Consider the following 26,121-nt stretch of genomic DNA (forward strand, 5'->3'; position numbering starts at 1 on the left):
GCCGGCTGAGCAGAGCCCAGCCCTGATCCTGGCTGCTGCACAGAGCAGCCCCTGGCCCAGGTGCTTGTCGTGCTGAGACATCCCCTGCCTCAAAAAGGCACTCAGGGCCACTCTGTGCGTTTGCAGTACCAAGGGTTATACCTGGAAAATGCCACCTGTGCCTCACATGTCCAGGCTTCTGTTTAAATGTCTGTGAGTTACTGGGGTTGTCCCCCCTGGGTGCTGCATGGGGACTGAGGTGTCTCAGTGCTGGAGGAATTACCTGAGGCACCTGCCCTACCTGTGTGAAACATTTAATCAAACCTTCTGTTTCTCTGTGGCTGCAGATCCAGCTCTTTGTGAGACAGTGGTGCATTCAGCATGAAACACTGCGCACAAACAGTGCAAATCCCTTTGGTTCGTGTGTTCCAGCTCTCACAGGAGCCTGCAGGGAATCTCCTGGCAGAAGGGGCTGCCCTGGATGAGCACACCCAGTGTGTGTGCAGGCAGACCAGGCTGGTGGCAATAAGCTGTTTTAGGAATCTGCAGAGTCCCTTTGAGGAGGAGAGTGGAGATAACTTTTGGAGTGTGGTCCTTAGTGTCCTAAGGAATCTCCCAAGAAGAAACTGTTAAGTAACAAGAGGACTTTGTCGCTTTTAAGTGCATTCAAATTAAGCTGTTGAAGTCCTGAACCAGTCCAAAAATAATTTCAGGGGAGTCTGCCTTTCTCCTGGCTTGTTGCTTGTGTGTCCCTCAGCTTTTCACCAGCCGCAAAGGGGAAGAGTGGTGTCCACCCATGGGGCTTTTGCAGGGAGTCCAAACTCTAGATACATATATGAGTAATTCCAGACACTTAATCTGATATTGTCCTCCTGTATCTGTGTGGACAGAAATTGTGCTTTTTAATATAAATACATACAAGTATAACTTGTCCAGAGCAGGAAACTGTCCTGCGGGGCAGCAGGAGGTCCTCTCCTTTCCCCTTCTCAGCAGAAAGCCAAAGTTCTTCTTGTATTCCCAAGACCTGTCCAGTTTTTGCAGGATAACTTTTGGCGAACTGGCCTAAGCTCCATGGTACTGCCCTGGTGAGTGGCCATCACTGCTGTGTGCAGTGTCTGTGTGGCACTTGGCACTGTCCTCACTCAGAGCTGTTCCTCCACATTGGGTTTCCACCAGGCTTTCTGCTTGGGAACACTTTACACCCATTGGAGTGAGCCAGGGCTTTGTGTACCTGGAAATACTTTTGGTGTTTATCTTGGTTTGCTCTCCTGCTGCTGAACTCCTCTGCCATTTATCTGGCTGCTGCTTGTGGTGTCTCTCTTCCACTTCAGAATCTTCTGGCTTTTCTCTCTGGGTTCATTAGGGCAGGGTGATATTGCAGTGCCCAGCATTTCATAGTCAAAAACGTCCACGTAGCTGATAAGAGGAGTCCTGTCCTTAGCACAGCTTTTTACAGGCGGCCTGAAACAATAAATACCCAAATGCTGCTGTTGTGTGAGCGTGCTGGGGAAGCGCAAACAAGAGACAAAGCCCCTTTGTGGGCACACAAAGCCTTTCTGCTGACTCCCCTGTCCCTTTCATCAGAGCCCCTGGTGCTCCCCGTCTCCCCAGGAGCAGCGGGGAAATGAGCAGGCTGTGGTGTGGTGGGAAGGGCTCCCTGCCCCTCGGGAACCTGCCCTGCCATCTCACCCTTTGGGCCACGTCAGAGGGAGCAGCAGGTCCCACAGCCTGGGGGTCTCACTGCTGATCAGGGGTTTGGGCTGTGCTGGGAGCCGGCTGCAGTGGGCTCAGCAGGACCCGGCTGTGCCCCTCTGCAGTGATCAGGGGTTTGGGCTGGGCTGCAGTGGGCTCAGCAGGACCCGGCTGTGCCCCTCTGCAGTGATCAGGGCTTTGGGCTGTGCTGCAGTGGGCTCAGCAGGACCCGGCTGTGCCCCTCTGCAGTGATCAGGGGTCTGGGCTGTGCTGCAGTGGGCTCAGCAGGACCCGGCTGTGCCCCTCTGCAGTGATCAGGGGTTTGGGCTGTGCTGCAGTGGGCTCAGCAGGACCCGGCTGTGCCCCTCTGCAGTGATCAGGGGTTTGGGCTGGGCTGCAGTGGGCTCAGCAGGACCCGGCTGTGCCCCTCTGCAGTGATCAGGGGTTTGGGCTGGGCTGCAGTGGGCTCAGCAGGACCCGGCTGTGCCCCTCTGCAGTGATCAGGGCTTTGGGCTGGGCTGCAGTGGGCTCAGCAGGACCCGGCTGTGCCCCTCTGCAGTGATCAGGGGTTTGGGCTGGGCTGCAGTGGGCTCAGCAGGACCCGGCTGTGCCCCTCTGCAGTGATCAGGGGTTTGGGCTGGGCTGCAGTGGGCTCAGCAGGACCCGGCTGTGCCCCTCTGCAGTGATCAGGGGTTTGGGCTGGGCTGCAGTGGGCTCAGCAGGACCCGGCTGTGCCCCTCTGCAGTGATCAGGGGTCTGGGCTGTGCTGCAGTGGGCTCAGCAGGACCCGGCTGTGCCCCTCTGCAGTGATCAGGGGTTTGGGCTGGGCTGCAGTGGGCTCAGCAGGACCCGGCTGTGCCCCTCTGCAGCCACGGTGCCCACAGCGTGCTCTGAGCTCCACTCTGAGAGCTTTAACACAAAGCCTGCATTTCTGGTTTGCTTAAATATTCATGTTCTGTTCTGCAGTGTATTTCACAGGTAATTTGGGCTGATGGCTGTTATTTTTAGCCTCCCAGTGTCAGTGGTTCAAGATGAGTGGTGCTGCTCTTCCTTGCCTTCCTCCTGTGCTGGGCTCTGAGCTGCCCTCAGTGGGATCAGCAGCCTTTTCCCCCCATAAGCAGAGGTTTGGTTTTGAAACCCAGGGCTCAGCAGTCCATTTTTGTCCTGCAGGTGATAGTGGACACCCCAACCAGCCCGGTGACCAGTGGCCTCCCGCTCTTCTTCGTCATCACTGTCACAGCTATCAAACAGGTACAGCTGTCACTGTGGGGGGAGATGCTCTGTGAGACAGGCACAGAAACGTGTATTTAAATATGCTCAGAGGCCACCAACGTGTGCTGGCAGGCTTGGTGCCCCCTTTGGAGGGTGATTTGGGCGCTGGTGCTCTCCAGGAGAGGCTGCACTTTGGGTGTGGGGTTGGTGTCTCCTGTTGTGGCAGTGGAAAGCATCCCCGTGCTGCTGAAAGCAGGCCAGGAGGGTCAGTAAGCTTTCTGCTGTAGGTCTGGTGTTGCAGGAATGTTTTTCCTCTTCTTGGAAACGCTCCCTGAGTCCTTGCAGGGACGTGCTCCAAATCCACCCACGCTCTGCTCCGTGTGGGGAGGTGGGAAGGACAGGTTCTGCTCAGCCACTCACCACTCCTGCAGACGTGTGCTCCTCATCTCCGTGCAGTGCTCAAAGACCTTTTGCCTCCCATCGCAGGCACACATGCCATTTAAAATTTCCTGAGTGAATAATAAAGAAAGAAGTTTCATCTACGGGGGCTGGAAAGGGAGAGCTGGAATAAAATCTCTGCCTCAGATCTCAATGCTCATTCCTCCAGTGAAGGCTGAAGGGGAAGAGCCTCATCCTGCGTTACCATAGGAAGGAGTTGCAGGCTGCTGAGTGTGTTATTCATATTGTCAGTCTGTTCTTACCACGGCTCAGAATAATAGAAATGTGTTACAGTCGTTCAGCTGCTTGTTGCATGCCCCGCATATAGATTATTTTTGTGTTATTTTAATCTGTTCTGAATCTGTCAGATATGCATATGGAGGTTTTCTAAATGAATTGATTCAGTCTGAGCTGCTCTGGTTGGTGTTTTGTCAGGCATGAAGGAGGTCTGAGGACAGTTGCTTATTCATTGTTTGCACGTGTCCCTGTGATCCTCACTCCTCCTTTTCATTAGTTTACTCACTTTGTAAGGGGTTTGTGCTGCCTGTGTCTGTGCTGTAGGGGTACGAGGACTGGCTGAGGCACAGAGCTGACAACGAGGTGAACAAAAGCAACGTCTTTGTCGTGGAAAACGCGAAGCAAGTGCGGAAAGAGAGTGAAAAAATCAAGGTAACTGTTACCTGAGAGCCTGTGTGTGGCTCTCACTGATGGCAGCACAGAGCTGTGCTGAGGGGGCAGGGCAGGGCAGGAGGGCTGTCCTGGGTCACAGCTGCCCCAGTTGCTCACTTTGAGCTGAGATGCTCCAGAGCTGCTCCCAGTGAAGGAGTGAGGCTGCCTTTGATTTCTTTTGAAAAGCTGTCTCACAAAAGCTGTACCGGGGCTGACAGGTGACACATCTGCCAGCATTTTGCACTTCTCCAGGACAGGCAGTCCTCTTCTATTTCCTGCTCTCCCAAGGACACCAGGAAAGTACACTTGGCTTTGATGTTAATTTATCACAGCGCACTCCAGGCAAGTCTCTTGCTCCTTCAGGATTTAGCAGAGGAGTAAACAGTGGCTGTGCCCTGAGGGTGCTCTGAGTCAGTGCAGGGCTGGGTGGCCCTTCAGGCTCTGGGGTGATGGTCAGGGATCTGTGCAGCCCCTGGACCCCAGCTTGTGTTTGAGAGCAGCTGAATCACACTCAGCTAAAAACACCTGAGAGGGCTGTGCATGTGAGTGCTCCTTTCTCCTAGGTTGGAGACATCGTGGAAGTGAAAGCAGATGAGACCTTCCCCTGTGATTTGATATTTCTGGCCTCCAGCAGCACTGATGGCACCTGCTATGTCACCACAGCCAGCCTGGACGGCGAGTCCAACTTCAAGGTCAGGGCTGGGAGGGCAGCTGGTGCTGGGCACGGCCCTGCTGGGGCTGTGCTGGTACCTGGGCATGGCCCTGCTGGGGCAGCTGGAGCTGGGCACCTGGGCATGGCCCTGCTGGGGCTGGGCTGGTACCTGGGCATGGCCCTGCTGGGGCAGCTGGAGCTGGGCACCTGGGCATGGCCCTGCTGGGGCAGCTGGTGCTGGGCACCTGGGCATGGCCCTGCTGGGGCTGTGCTGGTACCTGGGCATGGCCCTGCTGGGGCAGCTGGAGCTGGGCACCTGGGCATGGCCCTGCTGGGGCAGCTGGAGCTGGGCATGGCCCTGCTGGGGCAGCTGGAGCTGGGTACCTGGGCATGGCCCTGCTGGGGCTGGGCTGGTACCTGGGCATGGCCCTGCTGGGGCTGTGCTGGGCACCTGGGCATGGCCCTGCTGGGGCTGTGCTGGCACCTGGGCATGGCCCTGCTGGGGCTGGGCTGGCACCTGGGCATGGCCCTGCTGGGGCTGTGCTGGTACCTGGGCACGGCCCTGCTGGGGCTGGGCTGGTACCTGGGCATGGCCCTGCTGGGGCTGTGCTGGCACCTGGGCACGGCCCTGCTGGGGCAGCTGGAGCTGGGTACCTGGGCACGGCCCTGCTGGGGCTGTGCTGGTACCTGGGCACGGCCCTGCTGGGGCTGTGCTGGTACCTGGGCATGGCCCTGCTGGGGCTGTGCTGGTACCTGGGCATGGCCCTGCTGGGGCTGTGTGTTACCTGGGCATGGCCCTGCTGGGGCTGGGCTGGGTACCTGGGCATGGCCCTGCTGGGGCTGGGCTGGGGGCTGCTGCATGGAGCCCGTCCCTGTGGCTGCCTGGCTCTCCAGCAGCTCCTGCTCTTGTCTGCTCCAGGGTGTCAGCAGTGAGCCCTGGGGCATGGTCTGTGCTCTGCTCAGCAGTGAGCCCTGGGGCATTGGTTGTTTGGGGGATGGACTGCTCTGTTTGTTTTCACCAGCATGAGAAAAGCATTGCTTTTGGGATTTTCCCTCCCTTTCCCTGGAGCAAGCAGTGAAAATTAATACTAGTCCTGCTCAGGATGAGTATCTCCAGTTTATTCTCTATCTCCCCGTCTCTAAACTAGGAAAAGAAGCAACAACAAAGAGCTTATATACGTCAGAAGACATGAATGTTTGGTTTCACTTGAGTTTGATAAATATTTGTATGAGGATAATACAGACTATAATAATATCATAACAATCTAATAAGTGTATGATAAATACATAGGCACTAGCAGCTGCAGCAGTGGGACTGGAAGACACTTTGCCATGACATGATTCATTCCAGCACACTCTGAAGTCAGTGGGAACACCACTGTGGAGCTGGTGTGCTGTTCTGGGCTTTGTGGCTCCTCTCCATGGGTGCCTGGTGCTGGATAACCCGAGTGGGAGCTGTGGCACAGTGCTGGCTCCACTAGTGAGGAGGAGCTGGAGCTTTGAAGTGGCTTGAGGCTAGAAATAGCCAACCGTGTTAAAGGCTATTGCTCATTTGTGTCAGGTGTGATACATGCATCAGTTCACATTACTTGTGCACAGCCTTGGCTCTTACCAACTTGTGAGTTGGAGATTAGATGCTGAGTTTCTATATCAAGCACTGTGCTGGTTTTTTCTTGGTTTGTGGATTCCTGTAGGTGACTGGGAGCTGTCTCCTGTTTCATGAGGAGGGGAAGATGAGTTTGAAGGGGAAGATGAGTTTGAAGGGGGAGAGGGAATAGAGCCAGCTCTGTTTGGGGAAATAGATCTAACATCAGGAGCCAGGGTTTGCTGTAAAAGGGGACTGAGGGAAGCACATTTGGGTAATCACCAGACCTCATCTGCAGGGGTACCTCCTGGGGATTTTTCTGGTATTTGGGGCATGTCAGGTTGAGGTATGGGAAAGGTGCCTGATTGAGTGAAACTGGAATAGAAATGTAACAGAGATTTAGTCAGGGCTCTGTCTGTGAAGCACAAATCTTTGGCCATACGTTAGCTAACAGAACATGTGTTTTCTGAATGCACTAAAGGGTGTAAAGGTCGTGGAATTGATTGGGAGGTGCCTTTGAAGTATCGCTCAGTAACTGCACAGTGTCTCTGCTGATGGGGGCATTGCAAACCCCCCTCAGGGGCTAGCTTTGGTCCTGCAGGAGCAGTTTTGGCCAAAGCTGTGATGTGTCCATGTGTGCTGAGGGGGCAGGCAGGTCAGCAGAGCACACGGAGGAGGGGATGGCTCTGCCATGGCTGCAGTGTGTGTAATCCTGGGGTGCACACAGAGGAGGGGATGGCTCACTCCATGGCTGCAGTGTGTGTAACTCTGGGGTGCACAGGGCAGGGATGCACACGTCAGGAGCGGAGGAAGCGCTTTAATGAATTTGTTTATGAAGATGGATCGAGGCAGCCTGCCGTGAGCCCGCCGTGACTGGGAGCTCTGAGCAGCTCCTATAAATAGAGCCTGAAAGGCAGCGAGCAGATCCTTTGTGGGCTTTTCAGTTAATTATGAGAGATGAACCTTTGCAGCAGCAGCTGCTAAAAATAGCTGGGAGTCTGCCAGTGCCTGGTCCTGCTGCTGGAGCTGCTGTGTGGTTGCCATCAGGAGCCAGGGCAGGGGGGCAGCTCCTCCTCCACAGGGCCCCTGCAGCCTCCCTCCACCCCAGGCAGGGCAGGGCCCCAGGGAAAAGCCAGGGATGCTCTGCTTTTGGGGGTGCCTTGCTGACACAGCCAGCAGCTGCTTGCTGCTGTGGTTTCTCTTGGCATCGGTGACTTCATTCTGTCTCATCGGTGACTTCATTCTGCCTCTGAGAGATGCTTCAGCTGCCTGGTGGGAGCGTGGCGAGGGCTCTGGGGAGCTGCTGGCGCTGACAGGCTTGTGCACAGTGGCATTTGGAGTGATGGGGTGTAAAGCTTGGGGTGGGAGTGCTGCTGGGGCCCGCGGTGACCCTGCCTGTGCTCGCGTGCAGACCCACTACGCCGTGCGGGACACCACCGTGCTCTGCACCGACGAAGCCATCGACGCCCTCACGGCCACCATCGAGTGTGAGCAGCCCCAGCCCGACCTCTACAAGTGAGTCTGGCCCCCCTGCCTCCCCCCTGCCTCCCCCCTGCCTGTGCTGCCCGGGCTCATCCCCTGCAGACAGCTCAGCGCCGTCACTCGGGCAGCTGCAGTTCAGCAAAGCAAATGCCATCTCCTTTGGGCAGAGACCAGAAGGTGGCTCAAGGCACTGATAAGCTGCCGGGCCTCCTCTGAATGGCAAAGGATGGCAAAGTCTTGAAAGTTCGGTGTCTTTGCAGAAAAGCCTCCCCCATGCAGCAGTTTTTGTGGTACCCTGAGCATGGGGACTGTGTGGCTTCTCCCTGTCCTGAGCACAGCCAGCCCTCTGAAACATTAAACTCCCAGATTCACTTGTTTCTCGATTTGCTTCCATTTCCTGTCAATGACTTTTCTTTGTTATGTTTGTAGTGTCTATAGTGTGTCTCTAATACGAGTTTCTCATATTTCTATCACAGATTTGTTGGAAGGATTATCATCTATGGGAGTAACCAAGAGCCTGTAGCCAGGTTGGTCCTGCAGCTGCCTGTTGGCCCTCCTCAGAGGGGTTGGGCATCTACAGAGAATTTCAGAGATCTGAGCTTGTCCTGCCATCATTTGGGAATTTTTTTTTTCTTTAACCATTCCAAAGATTTCATTCTAAGTGGAGTCCTCCCTTCTGCCATCCTGTGGTTTGTTTGAGCTCGTTTTGAGTAAGCAGTGCAGAACCACCTGGTAATGTCCTGCCCTGCTGATGGGGCACAAATTTATCAGGCAATGGCAAAATATTGTCATTGGAAGGTAAGCAAGAGCTCAAACATCAATCAGAGTGTTCCACAGAAAAAATGAGCAGGTGATGTTCATAAACCATCCAAAGCATTGGCTCTCACCAGAGCATGCTGGATGGGTTTTGTGCTCTGGTGGGGCTGTTCATACCCTGGGAGCAAAAATCTGGGGGTTTCAAAGAGAAATAAAGACACAAATGGGGTGGCCAGCATTGACTGACTGGGCTGGAATGGACAGGCTTCTGATGATTTTAACATTGCATTTTTGTAAAAGTACTGGAACGTACTGGATCTGAACATTTTGCAGTTACTCCTCAAAAGCCTTGCTGAAAATCCCCCAATGAGAGTGGAGTCTTGCATCAGGGATAGTATTTGTATGATGAAATGGAAATGTAATTGCATAAAGAGAAAAACTCAGGCAAGGCCCCAATTTAATGTACAAATCATGTAATCAGACATGAGGAAACTTTGTTTGTCTTTCTATTCTAATTCTAATTTATGAAGTAGTTTAAATGTTCTTTGAGTCATGTAATGTTGTAACTTCTTTTATGTTTAGGTCTTTGGGTCCTGAAAACCTGTTGTTGAAAGGTGCTACCCTCAAAAATACCAAGAAGATTTACGGTGAAGTTATTTTGTTTGTTTATTTAAATAGTTCTGATAAGTGGTGACAAATGTAGATGTTCCCTTCTGAATCTGGAGAGGGAACATCTCTGCAGCCTGTCTACCTGGGCTGTGCAGTTTTCATGCGAGCTGGTTGCAGAGTGGCCAGGTGAAACTGGGAGGCACTGGTTCCATCTGCAGGGCTGCCCAGGTGTGTTAATTCAGCAGAGCAAGCTTTTCCTTTTGCCTGGGACACCAAGAGCAGGGAGCTGTGCCCACATCCTCTCTGGGAGCACAGTCTCACATAATGGTGGTGGAGGGTGGGGCTGTGGTGGGAGGCTGATGCTTCTCCTGGCTCTGTGTGACCCATGGGCTCTGTGTGACCCATGGGCTCCTGCTCTGGGGTGCAGCAGTGACATTCCTCCCTCTGTGTGACCCATGGGCTCTGTGTGACCCATGGGCTCTGTGTGATCCATGGGCTCCTGCTCTGGGGTGCAGCAGGGCCATTCCTGGCTCTGTGTGACCCATGGGCTCTGTGTGACCCATGGGCTCCTGCTCTGGGGTGCAGCAATGACATTCCTCACTCTGTGTGATCCATGAGCTCCTGCTCTGGGGTGCAGCAGTGCCTTCTCCTCTCTCTGTGTGACCCCTGGGCTCCTGCTCTGGGGTGCAGCAATGACATTCCTCACTCTGTGTGATCCATGAGCTCCTGCTCTGGGGTGCAGCAATGACATTCCTCACTCTGTGTGATCCATGAGCTCCTGCTCTGGGGTGCAGCAGTGACATTCCTCCCTCTGTGTGACCCATGGGCTCCTGCTCTGGGGTGCAGCAGGGCCATTCCTGGCTCTGTGTGACCCATGGGCTCCTGCTCTGGGGTGCAGCAGTGACATTCCTGGCTCTGTGTGATGCAGCAGGGCCATTCCTGGGCAGCCCCAGGTGTTCCTGGAGCTGAGCAGCCCCTGGTGGTGCCTCCTGCTCCAGCTGGGACTGGCTTTGGTGTAAGCACCGCTGCCCTGGTGGCCCCGTGCCAGCTGCTCCCTCCAGGCTCCGTCCCTTATGAGCCCTGCTTTGGTTCCTGCAGGAGTTGCAGTCTATACTGGCATGGAAACAAAAATGGCTCTCAACTACCAAGGGAAATCTCAGAAACGCTCTGCAGTAGAGAAGTGAGTATTTGTGTTCAGGAGAGAATCGGTAAAACCTGTTGGGTTTGGGATTGTTTTTAATGGATGGCTGGTACAGAAGTAATCCCCTAATCCACTGCCTTTTGTTCAGAGGCTCTCTGGTTGCATAGAAAAATCTGGGTATTTGATAAAGCATATCTTGCAAGAAGCAGAACCATTCAGTAGCTTTTTTATTTAAAAACAAAATTACAAAATGTGTAAATATATGAACCTGACCCTGAATATCAGCAGTGTCAAAAGCAAATGTTCTGTAATTCTTTTCTTGAAAGTAAGGAAGTCTTGTTATTGCCTATTTACATGTTTTTCTCTATAAAAATAGCTGCAAGAATTTAAAAAAGAAACCTGTTTTTCAGATCCATCAACGCTTTCTTGATAGTGTATTTATGCATCTTATTGGGCAAGGCCACTGTGTGCACGACTCTGAAATATGTCTGGCAGAGTAATCCATTTAATGATGAGCCTTGGTACAACGAGAAGACTAAAAAAGAGAGAGACACGTTCAAGGTGAGTGGATTTGTGTTTCAGCACCTCCTCCAGCTTCACTTGCTCTGGCTGTTTGCTTTAATCTGTTGTGCCTGCTGCCAGCCCTGGGAGTCCTGTTTGCTCACACAAAGTGCTGTTTCCTTTGGTCTCTCCTGCTGTTTGTGCTTCTTTTGTGCCTCCCTCGTGCTTGTGCACAGTGATATTTGTGTGGATCAGGGGCAGAGCATAAATAAATACTGTATAATGTAGAAATACAGCTGATGTAACCTGGGTCCTTATCTGAACCCGAGATATCTTTCAGCTTTGAGTAGGTAAGCCTGAATTGAGGCCATGTCAAGCAGTTTGCTAAACTTGCCCAGACGTGGGCAGTCAAGCCTGAGAGAGTGAGTGTGAGCGTGCAGGGATCCTCACTGGGTGGGTTATTGAGTTGATGGGCTGTGTGCAGGGATGTCACTGCACACTTGTACCCCTGCCACAGCCTCACTGGTCTCGAGCCACCTGTCCCTCTTTTCTGGTTTCCTGGGGTCAGGATGAGCCTGTAGCAGTGTATTTTGAGAGGAATATGCTTATGAAACACTGTTTTGGTCACTGTGGAGCAGTGAGATGGACTCCTGTTCCTGCAGAAGACTGTGGGATTTTCTGTGCCAAAGGAAATGGAATTTAGCCCTGTATCTCAGCTGTATTCATTTTCATGTTGTCTTTTCCTATTTAACCTTTTCTGAGAAGCTGTTTAGAACCCCTGAGGTACAAACTGCTCCCGAGAGCCACAGGCTGCATCTTCTCCTCTTTGCCGTGCAGGTGCTGCGGATGTTCACGGATTTCCTGTCCTTCATGGTCCTCTTCAATTTCATCATCCCCGTCTCCATGTACGTTACAGTGGAGATGCAGAAGTTCCTGGGCTCCTTCTTCATCTCCTGGGACAAGGAGATGTACGATGAGGAGATCCAGGAGGGAGCGCTGGTGAACACCTCGGACCTGAACGAGGAGCTGGGGCAGGTCAGCGTGCTGTGTTTGTGGGGTCTGTGGGGATGGAAATGGGGCTGGGGGTGCCCTCCCTGCGAGCAGCCCTTGCTGTGGCAGTCCCTGCCGTCCCCTGGGGCCGGAGCCTCGCCCAGGGCCGTGGTGGCACTTTCCATTGGATGTGGTTGCGCTCTCTGCCAGCCAGATAAGGTTATAAATAGTGCGTGAAAGAGCAGGAACTGGGTCACATCAATTGTTTCCATTTTGGGCAGGATCAGGCGCAGCGCTCTGCGTGTCAGGGTGCTTTGCTTTCGCTGCTTCAATTAAAAATTAAAAGCCCTCTGTCTCTGTGAGGATTAGTGAAAATGCCTGCCCAGTCGTCTCCCGGGGCGTGCAGAGCACGTGCAGCTGGGGCACCCAGACAGCTCAGGCTTCCCTTCCTGCTCTGCAGAGGAGAGATGAGCGCAGGGCATCTGAGCGCCTCCTGCTTTTGGTTTTGCTGTAAAAACAAGAATAAAAACACACTTGGAGTAGCAATTAGCTAATTGAAATACAGCTCCAAGATGAAGGTCCCCAGAGGAGGCAGCAGACCTGCAGTTCTGCAAGCACTAGGGCTATAGCAGAGGACCCAGCAAAGTGAATGAGGGGGAAGTGAAGAGCCTGGAGACAGATTTTAACTCTTCAGAAGCTGCCTCCTGCCCCTGTGCAACAGGCTGAAGAACAAAGGAGCAGAGTACCGAGCTACAGAGGGGTGCAGTGGGCACCTGCGTCTGTCTGCAGTCGGGTTGGGATACCCAGGTGCCCTCCACAGTGGCACAGATGCCCTGAGATGCCCCAGGCTGTGTTCCTGGGGCTCGCTGCCCAGCCCTGTGCAGCTGCCTGGTGTTGCAGGTGGAGTACGTGTTCACTGACAAGACGGGCACGCTGACAGAGAACAGCATGGAGTTCATCGAGTGCTGCATCGACGGGCACAAGTACAAGGACTGCATGGCAGAGGTGGATGGCTTCTCCCAGCCGGATGGGCCCCTCAAGTACTATGGCAAGGCTGAGAAGGTGAGGGGGGTGTGTGCTGGTGGCTGTAGGGTTTTGGGGCAGCTCCTGCCTGGGTGTTCAGCTGCTGACAGCCCTCCTCCCTGTGTCCTGCCCAGAGCCGTGAGGAGCTGTTCCTGAGAGCCCTGTGCCTGTGCCACACGGTCCAGATCAAGGAGGCGGACCAGGTGGACGGGCTGGTGGCACACCCAGAGCGCAAATACACCTACATCTCCTCCTCCCCAGATGAGATCGCTCTGGTCAAAGGCGCGGAAAAGTAAGGACGTGGAGATGTTGGCTCTCTGATTCCCTCTCTCTGGTGGGGAGGAGGGAGGTGAGGGTGACCTGGGGGTGACAGATCCCTTTCCACAGTCTCTCTGGGATGCATGTTGTGATAGCACTGCTGAACCTGCAGTGCTCTGAGCCTGTGGGCTCAGGTGAGCTCCCTGTTCAAGGGGTGCTCTGTAAAGGATCTTCCTGGGAGCCCATGGTTTGCATTCACTGAGAGCAGCCCCAAGGTGCCCCAGTGCCCAGCTGTGGCAGAGGGCTCTTTGCTGGAGCCCGCCTGGCCCTGTGTTTAATCCCCTAGAAACAGAGACCAGTTACCACGTGCATATTGCAGTGAAACTTTTTCCTTGCCATGCAGTGGCAAAATAATAGGACGGTTACTTCTGTCAGCCCCACATTTGAATCCTGCCAGAGATGCTCGAGGGCAGGCTGGGTGGGGCCTGCTCTAGAGAAAGGTGTCCCTGCCTCTGGCAGGGGTTTGGCACTAGGTGGTCCCTCCAGCCCAAACCATTCAGTGATTCTGGGCCCTTCCCAGCCCCTGGGTTTGGATGGAGGCCGTTGCAGCTGCGTGCACTTGCTCGCGGCTTGTAAAGCTGCCAGAGAGCCAGTGGACCACGTGCAGAGGCTCTGTGTGTCTGTGTGCTCCAGTGCCCAGGCTCTCCAGGGGATGGGAGCAGTGCCAGGACATCGCAGCAGGCTCTGCATGGAGCACACAAGCATCCAGCCCTGCTCCTCAGCTCGGGCTCTGCAGTGCAGGGGTGAAACGAGAACATTGTTGTGTGTGATATGTGCCAATGGGTGTTTTCAATGCTCTTCTGTCCTTTTGTTTATTGACAGGTATGGTTTCACTTTTCTAGGACTTGAAAACAATTTCATGAAAATCCGAAACCAAAAGAATGAAACTGAGATGTAAGTGCTGCTGGGGAACAGGGCTGCTCTTCTGCACCACTCCCACCCAGCTGATGGAGTTTGACCTTGCCAGGCTGACCAGAGCTGTTCCTTGAGGGCAGCCAGGCCGTGCTGACCTGCCCCAGGACTCCTGTCCCATTTACAAAGCACAGCACATCAAGGCTTGGGCAAAAAGAGTCACTTGCAAAAACCCGCGGGTGGTGTTCTGATGTCTAAATTCAGGTCCCTCAAGAGCCTGCAGTCCTTTGTGTGTATCCTTCATCTGCCCTAGCTTGTGCAGGTGGCTCCTGGCATTCAGGAGGTGGCTGCTGACCTTAAGGGCTGTGGCTGGGGCTCAGAGCAGGACACTGTGAGCCTGAACTCGTGACACAGCTCCATTCCTGTAACCTTTTCTTCCCTTCCCAAGCTGAAAATAGTTAGATTTTACCCTGTGCTCACAGCTTGGTGGACATCTGTGAGTCACTGACCCAATCCCAGCACTCCCTGAGAACTTGCCTTCACGAGCAAGTTTCACTTCTTACTTTCCTCATGAAGAAACTTCATATTTAACTGTGAGACTCAGTGTAACTGCTTGTGGCACGTGGTGCCCCATTCCCTGCTGAGCCCCTGCCCAGCCTGGGGGCTCGTGCCCTGGTGGGTACCCACACCCTCAGTCCCATGCTCAGAGCACCACAGGACCTCTGCAGGTTGGGTTTTTTCCTCCATTTTCTTGTGCAGTAGCTGTAAAATTCATTCCCAGGTGGCTGATGCCACTTGTATTGATTTCTGCAGCTCATTGTTAGTGATTTTCTGTCTCCAGTAGTTATTTTTCTATTTTTCCTGTACCGAGCCAAAGCTTTTTTCCCGTTCTCTGAAGGTACCAACTTCTGCACGTGCTGAACTTTGATCCTGTCCGGCGGCGCATGAGTGTCATTGTGAGAACCAGCACAGGTAAGGCAGGGAGCTCCTGTGGGCTCTGCAGCCGTGTGCACACTGTGGAACACATCCCCCTCCTTCCCGTCACCCACACAGGCTAGCCCTTAGCTCTGACTCGGTTCTGTCCTGGACTGGCTGCTGTAGAGTTAACTTTCCTCCACGGGAGCTGTTTGGGACCAGCAGCTCCTCAGGGGATGAGAACAGTGACCCATGGAGAGCTCCCAGCCAGGTTCCAGGCTGGAACAGGCGCAGGGAGGACACGTGAGAGTGTCCCCTGGCTGGGATGGGGTTTCATGGCAGTAACAGACAACAATGCAGAGGTCACCATCCTTCTCGAGTGTCAGCCCTGCTTCGGGATGCTGCTCTTGCCCTCCCTGGAAAGCTTGCCAAGGCTTGCAGACACAGTGTCCTGCAGGAAACTTGCTCAGAGGCAGGTAGGGACACGCAGAGACTCGGCCAGAGGAGTTTCACAGGCTGCTCCAAGGCCATTTTTGGTAGGCAGTCGGGTTTCTGGCACTTCCCTCTTTAGTCCTCCCAGATTTCCTCCCTCTGCATCACTTGCTTGCTGTTGGCATTGTTAACTCCTTCTGCAGCTTGTGAGTGCCATAAACTATTTATAACTTGTTTTTAGGAAAGTTGCTCCTCTTCTGCAAAGGAGCAGACTCCTCCATTTTTCCGAGGGTGCAGCAAGAAGAAATCCAGCAAACAAAAGTCCACGTGGACCGCAATGCCATGGTGAGCACACGGGTGGGATTTGGCTGGCTCCTGGGGTCAGGAAAGCTTATTCCAAACACAGGGATGTGACCTTGCTCTGGAGTGAAGTGTTGAAAATGTGAGTGTCGCTTCATTGTTTTGATGTCAGGCTCCTTTCCTTTTCTGTTTGGTTGGCTTCCACCTTTATTTGATATATTTATATGGTCTCCATCACAGTTGTCCAGCATCTCCAGGCAAGTTAAAAATAGAAGTAACATCAGCAGCCTGGTCCCAGTGTGGTGGCCCCCAGTGCTGCTCTCCCTGCTGCCTGCACGCTCCCAGCCCTGCTCCTTCTCTTGGTTCCTTTCTGCACATAAGAAGCAGAACCACTGTGCAAACACAGAAAATTGCTCTTTTGACACAAGCCGACAAATTATCCCTGCCCTCAGGGGCAGTACTGCCAGAAGCACTGATGGCAGACAAAATCACCAGCCCTGAAGTGAGGAGCTGTAAAAAACCTGGATTCAGGGCATTTGCCCACTTTGTTTTCTCTGCCTCCCCTGCCAGGATGGCTACCGAACGCTCTGCGTGGCCTTCAAGGAGCTGACTGAGAAGGAGTATGACAGGATTGACAGGCAGCTCAATGAGGCCAAGATGGCTCTGCAGGACAGGGAGGAGAAGATGGCCAAGGTTTTTGATGACACAGAGGCAGACATGCACCTGATTGGGGCCACAGCTGTGGAGGACAGGTAAGGAGGTGGCTGCAGCACCAGCGCTGTGGTGCCTGTGGTTCCTCTGTGACATGGCCTTGTGGCCTGGACTGGCTGTGGTGGAGCTGAACAGCCAGGGACATGCTGGCAGTGTCCAGGACAATTAATTACACCATGGCACAACCCATTTCACAGTGCCCTAGTTGCTTAAATTGGCTGGTGTAGTAGGAATTGGGATTTATTAATGAAACTACAGAAATACTTGCACTTCTGGAGAGTGAATTAAGCAGACAGCGTTAATTTGCACATCAAAACAAATTCAGTTCCACATTCAGTTATAGTAACCGCAAGTGTAAATTAAACTCTTACTGTGAGGCCTAAGAGTCAAGAGTATAAAGCAGCGATTTCTCTTTTTGTCTGCAAATCAAAATTTGGTATTGCTGACTTGTAATCCTTATTCCTGTGGCAGTGGTGTCCCCAGCAGGGGAACAGTCAGCTCCCTTCTCCTGAGCTGGTGTTTCTGGTGCAGAGGCAGGCTCGGGCTGCGTGACCAGGTGCAGTGATGCTCTGTTTGTGCCCGCAGGCTGCAGGAGCAGCTGGCAGAGACCATCGAGGCCCTGCACGCCGCTGGCATGAAGGTCTGGGTGCTGACAGGGGACAAGATGGAGACGGCCAAGTCCACGTGCTACGCCTGCAGGCTGTTCCAGACCGGCACGGAGCTGCTGGAGCTGACGGCCAGGACGGTGGGCGAGGGCGACAGGAAGGAGGATCGGCTCCATGAGCTGCTGCTGGAGTACCACAAAAAGCTCATCCAGGACCTGCCCAAAAACAGGGCCGGCCTCAAGAGGTGGGTGAGCAGAGGACACAGCCGTGCCCATTTCAGATGCAGAGGTAGGGCTGTGCTGGGGCCCTGGGGACTGGGTACTCGCAGACACTGTCAGCGGTTCCTTGGCTTTGCTCATCAGCGCTGCTGTTAGCTGCCTTTGAACTTCATTGCGCTGTTCCCTTAGTGAGGGCACGTGCTAAGCCTAAGCCTTTTAAAAATGCTAAGCCCCAAAAAATGGATGGGAAGAAGATTAACCCAAAGCCAGGGTGTTTTTCACTAAGATGATACCAGCAGCTAGGCTGCCTCAGTCTGATGCAGTTCCAAACGTGTTCCTTGTTGTGCCCAGAAGCTGGACGTTGAGTCAGGAGTATGGACTGATCATAGATGGCTCCACGCTGTCGCTGATACTCAACCCCTCTCAGGACTGTGGCTCCAGCAATTACAAAAGCATCTTCCTGCAGATCTGCCTGAAGTGCACTGCAGTGCTCTGCTGCCGGATGGCTCCCCTGCAGAAAGCACAGGTATTTATTTACCTCTCACTGTGGCACAGGCTGAATTCATCAGCTGGGACTTCACCTGAGCATCCTAACCGAGCAGGACTTCTCCAGGCTGTGTGTAAGCCTTGCCTGAGCTTCAGAGCAGAATGAAAGCACACCATTCTTTCAAATCTGAATGCAAACCCTTTGTTTAATGTGCTGGCAGGAACCCATAAACCCAGGCCGATTAGAAATAAACAAAACCTCCCAGTTTGCTTTTTTTTTTCCCTTTCCGAATTTGTCAAGTGGAGTTGGTGACTTCCTCAGTGCAGCAGATGATGTCCCAGGCTGCTAAGTGATGTGCCTCTGCTCCCTGGGATGCGTGAGAGAGCCCACCCTTGGGAGAGCAGGGTCTGGCAGAAGGGAAGAGCAGGATGTTGATCTGGGGTTTGTTTTTAAATCCTGTCCTTCAGCCCTGCACAGCTGGGTTGGGCTTCTGCTCTGGTTGTGGCTGCACAGCAAGGAAAGAGGGCTTTTATTAACCTGAGCTCTCCAGGTGTTACAGTGCTGCTGTAAAAGCCTGATTGCTTGTCCTGGGGGGAGCAGTGGCAAGGTCTCTGGAGGCTTTTTCACTGAATTTTGGATTCTGCTGCTGTCCTTTTTTAAAATCTCTTAGATTGTGCGAATGGTGAAGAACACGAAAGGAAGCCCGATAACCCTGTCCATAGGGGATGGTGCAAATGATGTCAGCATGATTCTGGAAGCACATGTTGGGATAGGTAAGAGTCCCTGGAGCAGCCATCTCACAGCCCACACCTGTCTGCTCTGCCTGGGGCTCCCTTCTGGGGTGCAGTTGGTGTTTCTGATTGCACATGGCTAAACCAGTCCCACTGAAAAATGTGACTGCTCTTGCTTTCCTTGGAGGCAGAGTTTAGCTCCAGATTAATGCTGAGTTCTCAGAGCTGTGTACAGCCTGAGCTTGAGTGTTCCCAGGGATGGGGCACCCACAGCCTCTCTGGGCAGCCTGTGCCAATGTTCTGCCATGCCCACTGGGGAAGGGAGAGGTGAGATCCTCATCTGCTGCTCACCAGTGCCAGCACCGTTCTCTGTGTCAGTGACACACTGCAGGTGATGTTCCAAAGCTCTGTGCCCAGAGTACGGGTGGGAAGGGGTGTTTGGGGCTCAGGCAGAAGGGGCACAAGCAGCAGACAGATGGTGGTTAGTGCAGGGCAGTGCCAGGGCCAGGCTCTGTGCCAGCTGGTGGCAGCAGCTCAGCACAGCACCCACAGGGGTTTGGGGGCTGGTGCCCAGGTGTGCTGTGCCTGCACTGTCCTGTGACCCACAGCACCTGGAGGCTCCTCCTGTCTCAGGCTGGTGTCTGAAATCCGGAGCCTCCTGTAACACCACTGAGGAGGGGTCAGTGGGAGACAAGGGGCACATTCTTCCTTTGGGGCTGTTGGAGATGCTGTGGTGCCCTCTAATGCAGGGAATCCAGGGCAGCGCATCTGAATTTGCCTTTTGTGAGCAGAACGGCTCTGGGGATGGCTCAGGAGGCTGAGCAGCTATAACTGAGCCGTGAGAGATGCAGGCCAGCCCAGGGGAACCAATTCCTTATCTTCCATCAGGTTTGCCTAGACTCCCTTCTCACACCAGGCCCTTACAGGAAATCACAGAGCAGCCTAAATATAGCTGAGAACCTCCAGAGGCAGGTCTGAGTGTTGTGGAGCCAAAAGCACACCGAGTGTTCGTGCTTGGTCTCCTGGGGCTCTCGGAGGGAAGCTCAGCCCTTGTCCCTTTGAGGCACTGAGTGATGTGGGCAAACCTGGGGCAGCATCCAGAGTGCAGCCCTTGGGGATTAACCCTTGCCTGCTTCTGTCTGCAGGGATCAAGGGCAAGGAAGGACGCCAGGCCTCCAGGAACAGCGACTACGCTGTGCCAAAGTTTAAACACTTGCGAAAACTGCTACTAGCACACGGGCATTTATATTATGTGAGAATAGCACACCTTGTACAGTATTTCTTCTATAAGGTAAGGGGCAGCGTGCAGCTGATCTCTTTGTTTATTCTGTGCATTTCTTTGGCAATAGAATAGAATAACGAACAGGATTAATGTGGGGGATATTCTGCAGTTGTTTTCCCTCCCTGGGACAGGCTGTGTCTGCCATGTGCCTGTCCATTGAAAACAGAGCAATGTGAGCATTCTTCTGGTGTCTCCTGCAGATACTAACTGCTCACAGGATTGCTTTTGTGCTTGGTTGAACAAGTGCCCTACCTTGTCTGATGTTGTAATGTCAGACACTAATGTCTGATAACAGGAAAAACTACTGGGTGTAGACCGAGAAGTCAAGTGCTTCCCTGCTGACCGTTTGTCTTTTGTTTTCCCAGAACCTTTGCTTCATTTTACCACAGTTTTTATACCAGTTCTTTTGTGGATTCTCACAGCAGGTAACTTCCACTAATTTGTCTGTAAAGGCAAGTTAAAAAGCAAGTGGCAGGATGAGGTCTCCTATCAGAGACTTGGCTTTTGGCACCCTGTCCCTTCACCACCTTGCTCTAGCACCAAATCTGGAACATAATATTTTGAAACCATAACTGCAAAGAGAGCAATCTGCTTTCTTTCCTTTCCCATCCACCAGCCATAAACACAGGTGGGCACCTTCCTGAAGTAGTGAGAGAAAGGTTTGGCTGGTTTGTCAGCACCTGATTTTGCTACTTCTGCTTTTCTTACAAGAACAAGTTTTGAACAGTTGCCTGATGTTGTCTCCTGTGCTGCATTTCGGTGCATTAAAAATGTCACTCAGAAGGAGGAACGGTTCATTCTCTTATGTCTTTTAAAAAAAGACACACAATGAGTGTTACCAGAGCTTTGTTTAATCCAAGTAAACATCAGAGGGGCAGATCCTTGTGTGAGTGGGTTCCTGTGCTTGGAGACAAGAGCTTTGGCTTTCGTGTCAGCTTAAGGGACTTTTGTGTCTATTTGGGCCCAAAAGTTACAGGAAGAGTGAATGGTGAGAGAGAGTGCTCTGCTTGTTTTGGCAGAAACACTTGCCTTTTTAAAAAAAGGAGCTGTGGTTCCTCTAAAACAGTGTAGTCCTTAGAGAGCCACGGGAGGCATCGGCTGTATTAACAGAAACAGCAGCACAGGAGCAGCAAGAGGAGAGCTGTGCCAAGGGCTGCTCAGCCCTGTTTTTCTGGGGGAAAAGCTGCAGGTGACACCAGCCAGTCACAGAACTTCTGTCAGTGGGGCAGGTTCCTGGGCCCTGCAGGTGCCTTGTTCCCCTGCACCGCACAGAGCACAGCTCCATCCAGCGAGGCTGTGCCGGGTGCCAGAGGGAGGGATCTGTGTCACAGAGGGTTTGCAGGAGCTGGTGATTTATGCTTTCATTTCTTTGTGGAGAGGCCTTGTTCTGTCTGTCTCACGTCACCCTTTGTTCCTCCCCCAAGCCGCTGTATGATGCTGCTTACCTGACCATGTACAACATCTGCTTCACGTCGCTGCCCATCCTGGCTTACAGCCTGCTGGAGCAGCACATCAGCATTGACACCCTGACCTCGGACCCCCAGCTCTACATGTGAGTACTGCCGGCCTGGGCTGGCCTCTGCCACCTGGGCTTTGGCTTTCTGGCTGCAGGAGAGTGAGCAGGTGTCCCTGCCCTGCGTCAGGGATGGCATCGCCACCAAGGGCAGGAAGAGCCATTCCTGTCCCTGTGGCTCAGCTGTTCTGCATTCAGGCCGAGCAGCCTTGTGTTTGCTGCCTGTTGCTGCTTGTTCGTGCTCCCTGACAGTGTCTGCTCTGGCAAACTGCACTGCTGTGTCTCTGTGAAGGGTAAACTGCGGGTGGAACTCATGCAGAAGGAAAATGGAGCTGTGAGAGTGGCCAGGCCGTTCGTTCCCGTTCCCTTTGAGCCAGGCACGGGATGGAGCCTGTAATGCAGGCAGGGGAGGTGCAGCCTTCAGGAGGAGAACAGGTCCATGCATTTCCAGGAAGATGAATGTTTCTGAAGCCCAGCTCAGGCAGGTGGTTTCTCAGCTTGTCTAAGTGGATGTGGTCCCCCAGGCTTCCCCCCCAAGGCCAGGTCCCCTTATCAGAACCCAGGGATCTCTGTTCATCGATCCACGCACTGTGTTCTGCCACGTTGCCCTGGGAAAGGACAGCTCAGGCTGTCTCCCTCTGCTTTGCCTGCTGCTTTCTCTCCTTGGTTCAGCAGGGAGAGGCTCCAAACTTGACCAGGAGCAGAGATGCTTTCCCTCTTCCTCCCAGCCCTGCCACACACGTGCTGGGGGCAGCCCCTCAGCAGAGACTAAGGAAGATGTTTTCTGGGGAAGCCCTTCTGTGTGCAGCCCTGTTGCCCATTCCCCAGCCTGGCAGTCAGCTCAGCCCTGGGGCAAAGCCAGGTCAGGGCTGCTTTGGGCAGTGCCAGCCCTGTCGCTGGTGTGATGCTCCTCAGCAGTGGAGCTGTGTGTGCTCGAGCCAAGGGTGATCTCTGTGCAGGCAGCAAAGGGAAAGGGAATTGTCAGGTGCCTGAAATCCTGTGTGAGCATTGCCCTAGGTATAAACAGCAGTGCATGCAGCCAGAGCTGTGTGGCTGGGAAGGGGCTTGGGTTTGAAGTGAACACTCAGAGCCATGATTGATTACAGCTCTGTATTCCTTCACTCCGTGGCAAAATGCCACTGTCTGGGTTTTTAAACAGCTTGGTAATTGAATATTGTGCGACAGAGAGCAGGAACAGCAGCCCCTGTGCTTCCCCTGTGGGCTCTGTGCTCTCTGGGGTCTGTGTGTGCAGGGGAGCAGCCTGGCTGCAATATTCATGGTTGGAATATTCCTGTGCCTGTGCTGGGTGCAGAGCGCGCGCTGCGCTGCTGCTGCTGCTGCTGGAGGGAGGGCTGAGCTGCTGCACTGCAGATCCTCACTCTGGGAAAGCTCTTTACCACCAGCACTGCAGGACAGAGATGGCAGTGCCAAACAGAGCTCACAGGGAGGAAGCTGCTTGTGTGTTCTCTGCTTGCAGTGCCCCACGCTTCCAGCCTGGTTTATCCTTGCTCCTTTCTCAGACCCAAGTTGTGACACGTTAGAGCGTGGTCGCAGCATCATCCTGTGTGGGTTTCAATAGGATCTCATTTCAGAAATGCAGTTACAGGAGCCCAGCACCACACAGGTTTGCAAAGTGCATCTTGCTGGAAGGGGATGTATTCCTTTAGGAGTTAAGGAGAACAATGCAGAAAAGGTGGGGACTTTACAGAAAGTAATCTGAAAAGATAATGATGCAGGGAGCTGTTTTTAACTCCCTCCTGCCCTGACAGCCACCCTCCACTCCCCAGGCCCTGTGTGTGGTCCCTGCAGAGCTTTCATCACAGCCCATCCATTGCTGCTGCCTCCGTGCCAGATCTCATCCTGGATTCGGCCAAGAGCCTCCTGCTACAACCCCTGTGATAAAAACACCCACCATACAATTCAGGAGGTTATTTTCAGCTTGTGCAGAAAAACACCACTTCAGGGAACAGGACTTGCAGAGCCTTTCTCAAAAAAGGACTTTGTGCTTTCAACACAAAAAGAGGGAAACACACCATGGATTCATGGATTTTATGTATCCCATACAGCTGCTCTTTAGCCTTACCCTGCTTTTAAAGTTTAGCAGAAAATATCAGATACCATGGGCAGCACAGGGGCTGCAGGAGAGGCTCAGGACAGCCTCTGTTGACTTTGTGCTTTTTTTCATCCAAGCTACCTAGAGGAGAAAGACAAAACAATTCATGTGTTGAACCCCTTGTGATTTCTCACGATCAGCAGCTGATAGTAGAGGCGTTCTTTATGATATTAGAAGTGTTCTTTATGCCCTGGCAGGTGTTTCTGTGGGTTCCCCCTGGGCTCCTCCTGCAAGGGCCTGCTCCAAGCCCCCAGCCCTGCTGTGGGAGCTCTGCGGCACAGCCTGGCCCGTGCCGCTGGTGCCGCTGGTGCCGCTGGTGCTGATGGTGCTGTTCCTCCATCTCTTGGCAGGAAGGTGTCAGACAATGCCATGCTGCAGTGGAGGCCCTTCCTGTACTGGACCTTCCTGGGCGCCTTTGAAGGACTCGTGTTTTTCTTTGGGGTTTATTTTCTTTTCCAAAACTCCTCCTTGGAAGACAACGGAAAGGTAACGCTCCAAAGAGAGGAAGATGAGCGTTTGTGTTGTGTGCCGCCTCTGATACGCTGGCAGGGAATATCTGCTTGAGCTGTGCGCTGTGTCTCCAGTCTTGTCCAACAGTGGAGCCTTGCTTATGGTGTGATCCTGCAGCAAATGCTTGAAATAAAACATTTCCAGATCGCCATGGAAACGGGGCAGAGCTGGTTACTCTCACTAGGTAACAGGACTAGTCTCACACACAGCCCCGTTCAGCACAGCGGGCTCTGCACAGGGCCCTCCCCTGCTCTGTGTGATCCCAGGCCCTGGCCCAGGGCAGGGCAGGGTCTGTCCTTCCCACCAGGGACAGCCCAAAGTTCAGCGTGTGCTGGGCTGGGTGTGAGCAGCTGAATTATCCCCCTTGGTGGGATGGTGCTCCTCAGGGCAGCCGTGGTGCAGGGCTGCCTGTGTGCTGGGCCTGCCTGGGGCTGGGGCTGTGGCTGTGGCTGCAGCCTCTCTGCCCAGGGAGGGCTGGGCTGGCCTTTGGCTCCTGTTTTGGAGGCAGCACAAGCCCCAGCTCCTGGTGGCACCAGGATGTTGTCCCTCCTTGCTCGTGCCTCTGCTGTGGGCAGGAGCCCTTGCATTGCTGTGGGAGCTGCTGGGGTTAACTTGCACAGAAAGAGGAGGAAAAAAGATGGAGGGTTTTTTTATTTTTCCTTTTTTCCCCTTTTTTTCTTGTTCTGCTGGTTAACTGAGTACAGAGCCAAGCATTAGTGCAGAGCAGCTGCTCAGATGGCCTGAGTGGTTTCAGGACCCGTTCCCCAAGGGAATGTGCAGCGTGTTATTAGATCTTGGCTGATGGGAAACTTCTTTGCACCATCACTTGTGACCCCTGAAAACACCAAAACTCTTTAGTGGCTAACACTTGGAGAAAAGCTGGTGAAATTTATGTGTATATCCGTACACTGCATCTCTGCCAGCGTTTATGGCCCCAGCTACATGCAGCCAAGCCCCTGTATTGTCAGATCAGTGCTCTGCTGTGTCTGTGGCCATTCTGGTTGGATTGGAATGAAACATGAAGCACTGATGTGCTCTGCAAATGCCTTCAGGGGTCAAATCTGTGTGGCACTGCAGTAAGATCTGTGGTTATGTCCTGTTCTGTAAACACTTATGCCTGTAAGAACTGCTACCAGCAATTGTTCATAATATCCATGTATGTTTGATTGACTCGTTTTTCACTCCTATTGACTTTAATTTTTTTGCATTTTTTGGAAACTTTTACATTTCACTTTCTGTTTTAATGTATGCATTCAGAACTTGACAGCCTTTGGTAAGCATCCCTCCCATTCATTGCCATCACTGGTTTGATAGACAGTATCTGCTTTCCTTTGTGTGCCTAGTCCCCAGTTCCCACAAACCAGCCAGCTGGGACAGCACCAGTGCCCACTGGTGCCCTCTGCAAGGGGACTGCAGAGAGATGATGAGGAGGAGGAGGAGGAGGAGGATGATGGGTGTGGCGAGAAAGCAGAAACTGAGTAAATTGCCAAGAAACCCTGAGCTGCAGGTGGTGCCGTGCCTTGTGTCCTCATTGACATTGCTGTTAGTAGGAGGCTGTCCCTGTCACATCCCAGCTCTGTCACCTGTGTGTGTGTGGCACTGCATGGCTCAGGGTGGCGTGCGGAGCTGCGAGCGTCCCTGTCCTGTCCCTCTGTCCCTCTGTCCCTCTGTCCCTGCCTCCCCTGCTCCCTCGTGTCCCTGTGCCCGTGCTGTGCCTCCCCAGAGGGCCAGCACGCTGTGGCAGTGCCCCGTGTGTTTTGCAGGTGTTTGGGAACTGGACCTTTGGGACGATTGTCTTCACCGTGCTGGTGTTCACCGTCACCCTCAAGGTCAGCCCCTCCCTTCCCTCTCCTTGCAGGCCTTTCCAAGGCTCCTGTGCCCTGTGAGATCATGGCTGAATGGGCTGGAAATAGTGTCTGAGTGTTTCCCACCACACTCAGATCTTCTCCCGTAGAGGCAGAACCTGCTTACTTTCCTTTGTGCGGTCTGTGGCCCTTAAGTATGTATTCCTTTTTTGTGTTTGTTCTGTTTAAATTATTTTTCTATTTTTCCCCTCTTTTGAGGACTGCAGTTGGTTATGGTTGACTCTCCCCCACGCTTTCACCTCTTGAGGCTCGGTTCCAGCAAGAGGAAAGAAGCAATAGAGAATTTGGGTTTGTCCACCTTGTTTCAGACAAGGCTGAGTGCCAAAGTGATCACAAAAGCACACGTGTCAAATAACAATAGCAAATCTATTTTGTTTCGTGGAGCTTTCCAGAACAAACTGTTTGCATAAGACCTTACAAAAGGTCCTTTGTGTTTGGTTCAGGACAGCAGGTGGTGACAAGAGGCAATTACAGTCCCTGTAACCTTTAGATGTTTCTTTCCTGTAGGATCAGGGGTTGCATCAAATTTACTCCATTCAA

The 26,121-nt window shown here is 53.2% G+C and overlaps 1 protein-coding gene across 2 annotated transcripts in view; it reads left to right on the plus strand.

The window, feature by feature from the left end:
* ATP11C (ATPase phospholipid transporting 11C) overlaps positions 1–26,121 on the plus strand; it is a 54,187-nt gene that overhangs the window by 19,750 nt on the left and 8,316 nt on the right. For both annotated transcript variants that reach the window (XM_054289644.1, XM_054289645.1), the window contains exons 4-26: positions 2,842–2,922; positions 3,883–3,990; positions 4,554–4,682; positions 7,639–7,742; positions 8,186–8,236; positions 9,048–9,112; positions 10,173–10,254; positions 10,626–10,776; positions 11,554–11,751; positions 12,607–12,768; positions 12,864–13,021; positions 13,870–13,941; positions 14,798–14,871; positions 15,488–15,591; positions 16,117–16,298; positions 16,843–17,106; positions 17,432–17,606; positions 18,238–18,340; positions 19,444–19,589; positions 19,946–20,005; positions 21,005–21,132; positions 23,557–23,692; positions 25,480–25,545. In XM_054289644.1, coding sequence (XP_054145619.1) covers positions 2,842–2,922; positions 3,883–3,990; positions 4,554–4,682; positions 7,639–7,742; positions 8,186–8,236; positions 9,048–9,112; positions 10,173–10,254; positions 10,626–10,776; positions 11,554–11,751; positions 12,607–12,768; positions 12,864–13,021; positions 13,870–13,941; positions 14,798–14,871; positions 15,488–15,591; positions 16,117–16,298; positions 16,843–17,106; positions 17,432–17,606; positions 18,238–18,340; positions 19,444–19,589; positions 19,946–20,005; positions 21,005–21,132; positions 23,557–23,692; positions 25,480–25,545 — 2,799 coding nt within the window. The remainder of the gene's footprint in view (positions 1–2,841; positions 2,923–3,882; positions 3,991–4,553; positions 4,683–7,638; positions 7,743–8,185; positions 8,237–9,047; positions 9,113–10,172; positions 10,255–10,625; positions 10,777–11,553; positions 11,752–12,606; positions 12,769–12,863; positions 13,022–13,869; positions 13,942–14,797; positions 14,872–15,487; positions 15,592–16,116; positions 16,299–16,842; positions 17,107–17,431; positions 17,607–18,237; positions 18,341–19,443; positions 19,590–19,945; positions 20,006–21,004; positions 21,133–23,556; positions 23,693–25,479; positions 25,546–26,121) is intronic.

Source organism: Melozone crissalis, unplaced genomic scaffold (assembly GCF_028551555.1).
Source record: "Melozone crissalis strain CALT ecotype California unplaced genomic scaffold, PUWL_Pcris_2 ptg000068l_1, whole genome shotgun sequence".
Classification (NCBI taxonomy): Eukaryota; Metazoa; Chordata; class Aves; order Passeriformes; family Passerellidae; genus Melozone; species Melozone crissalis.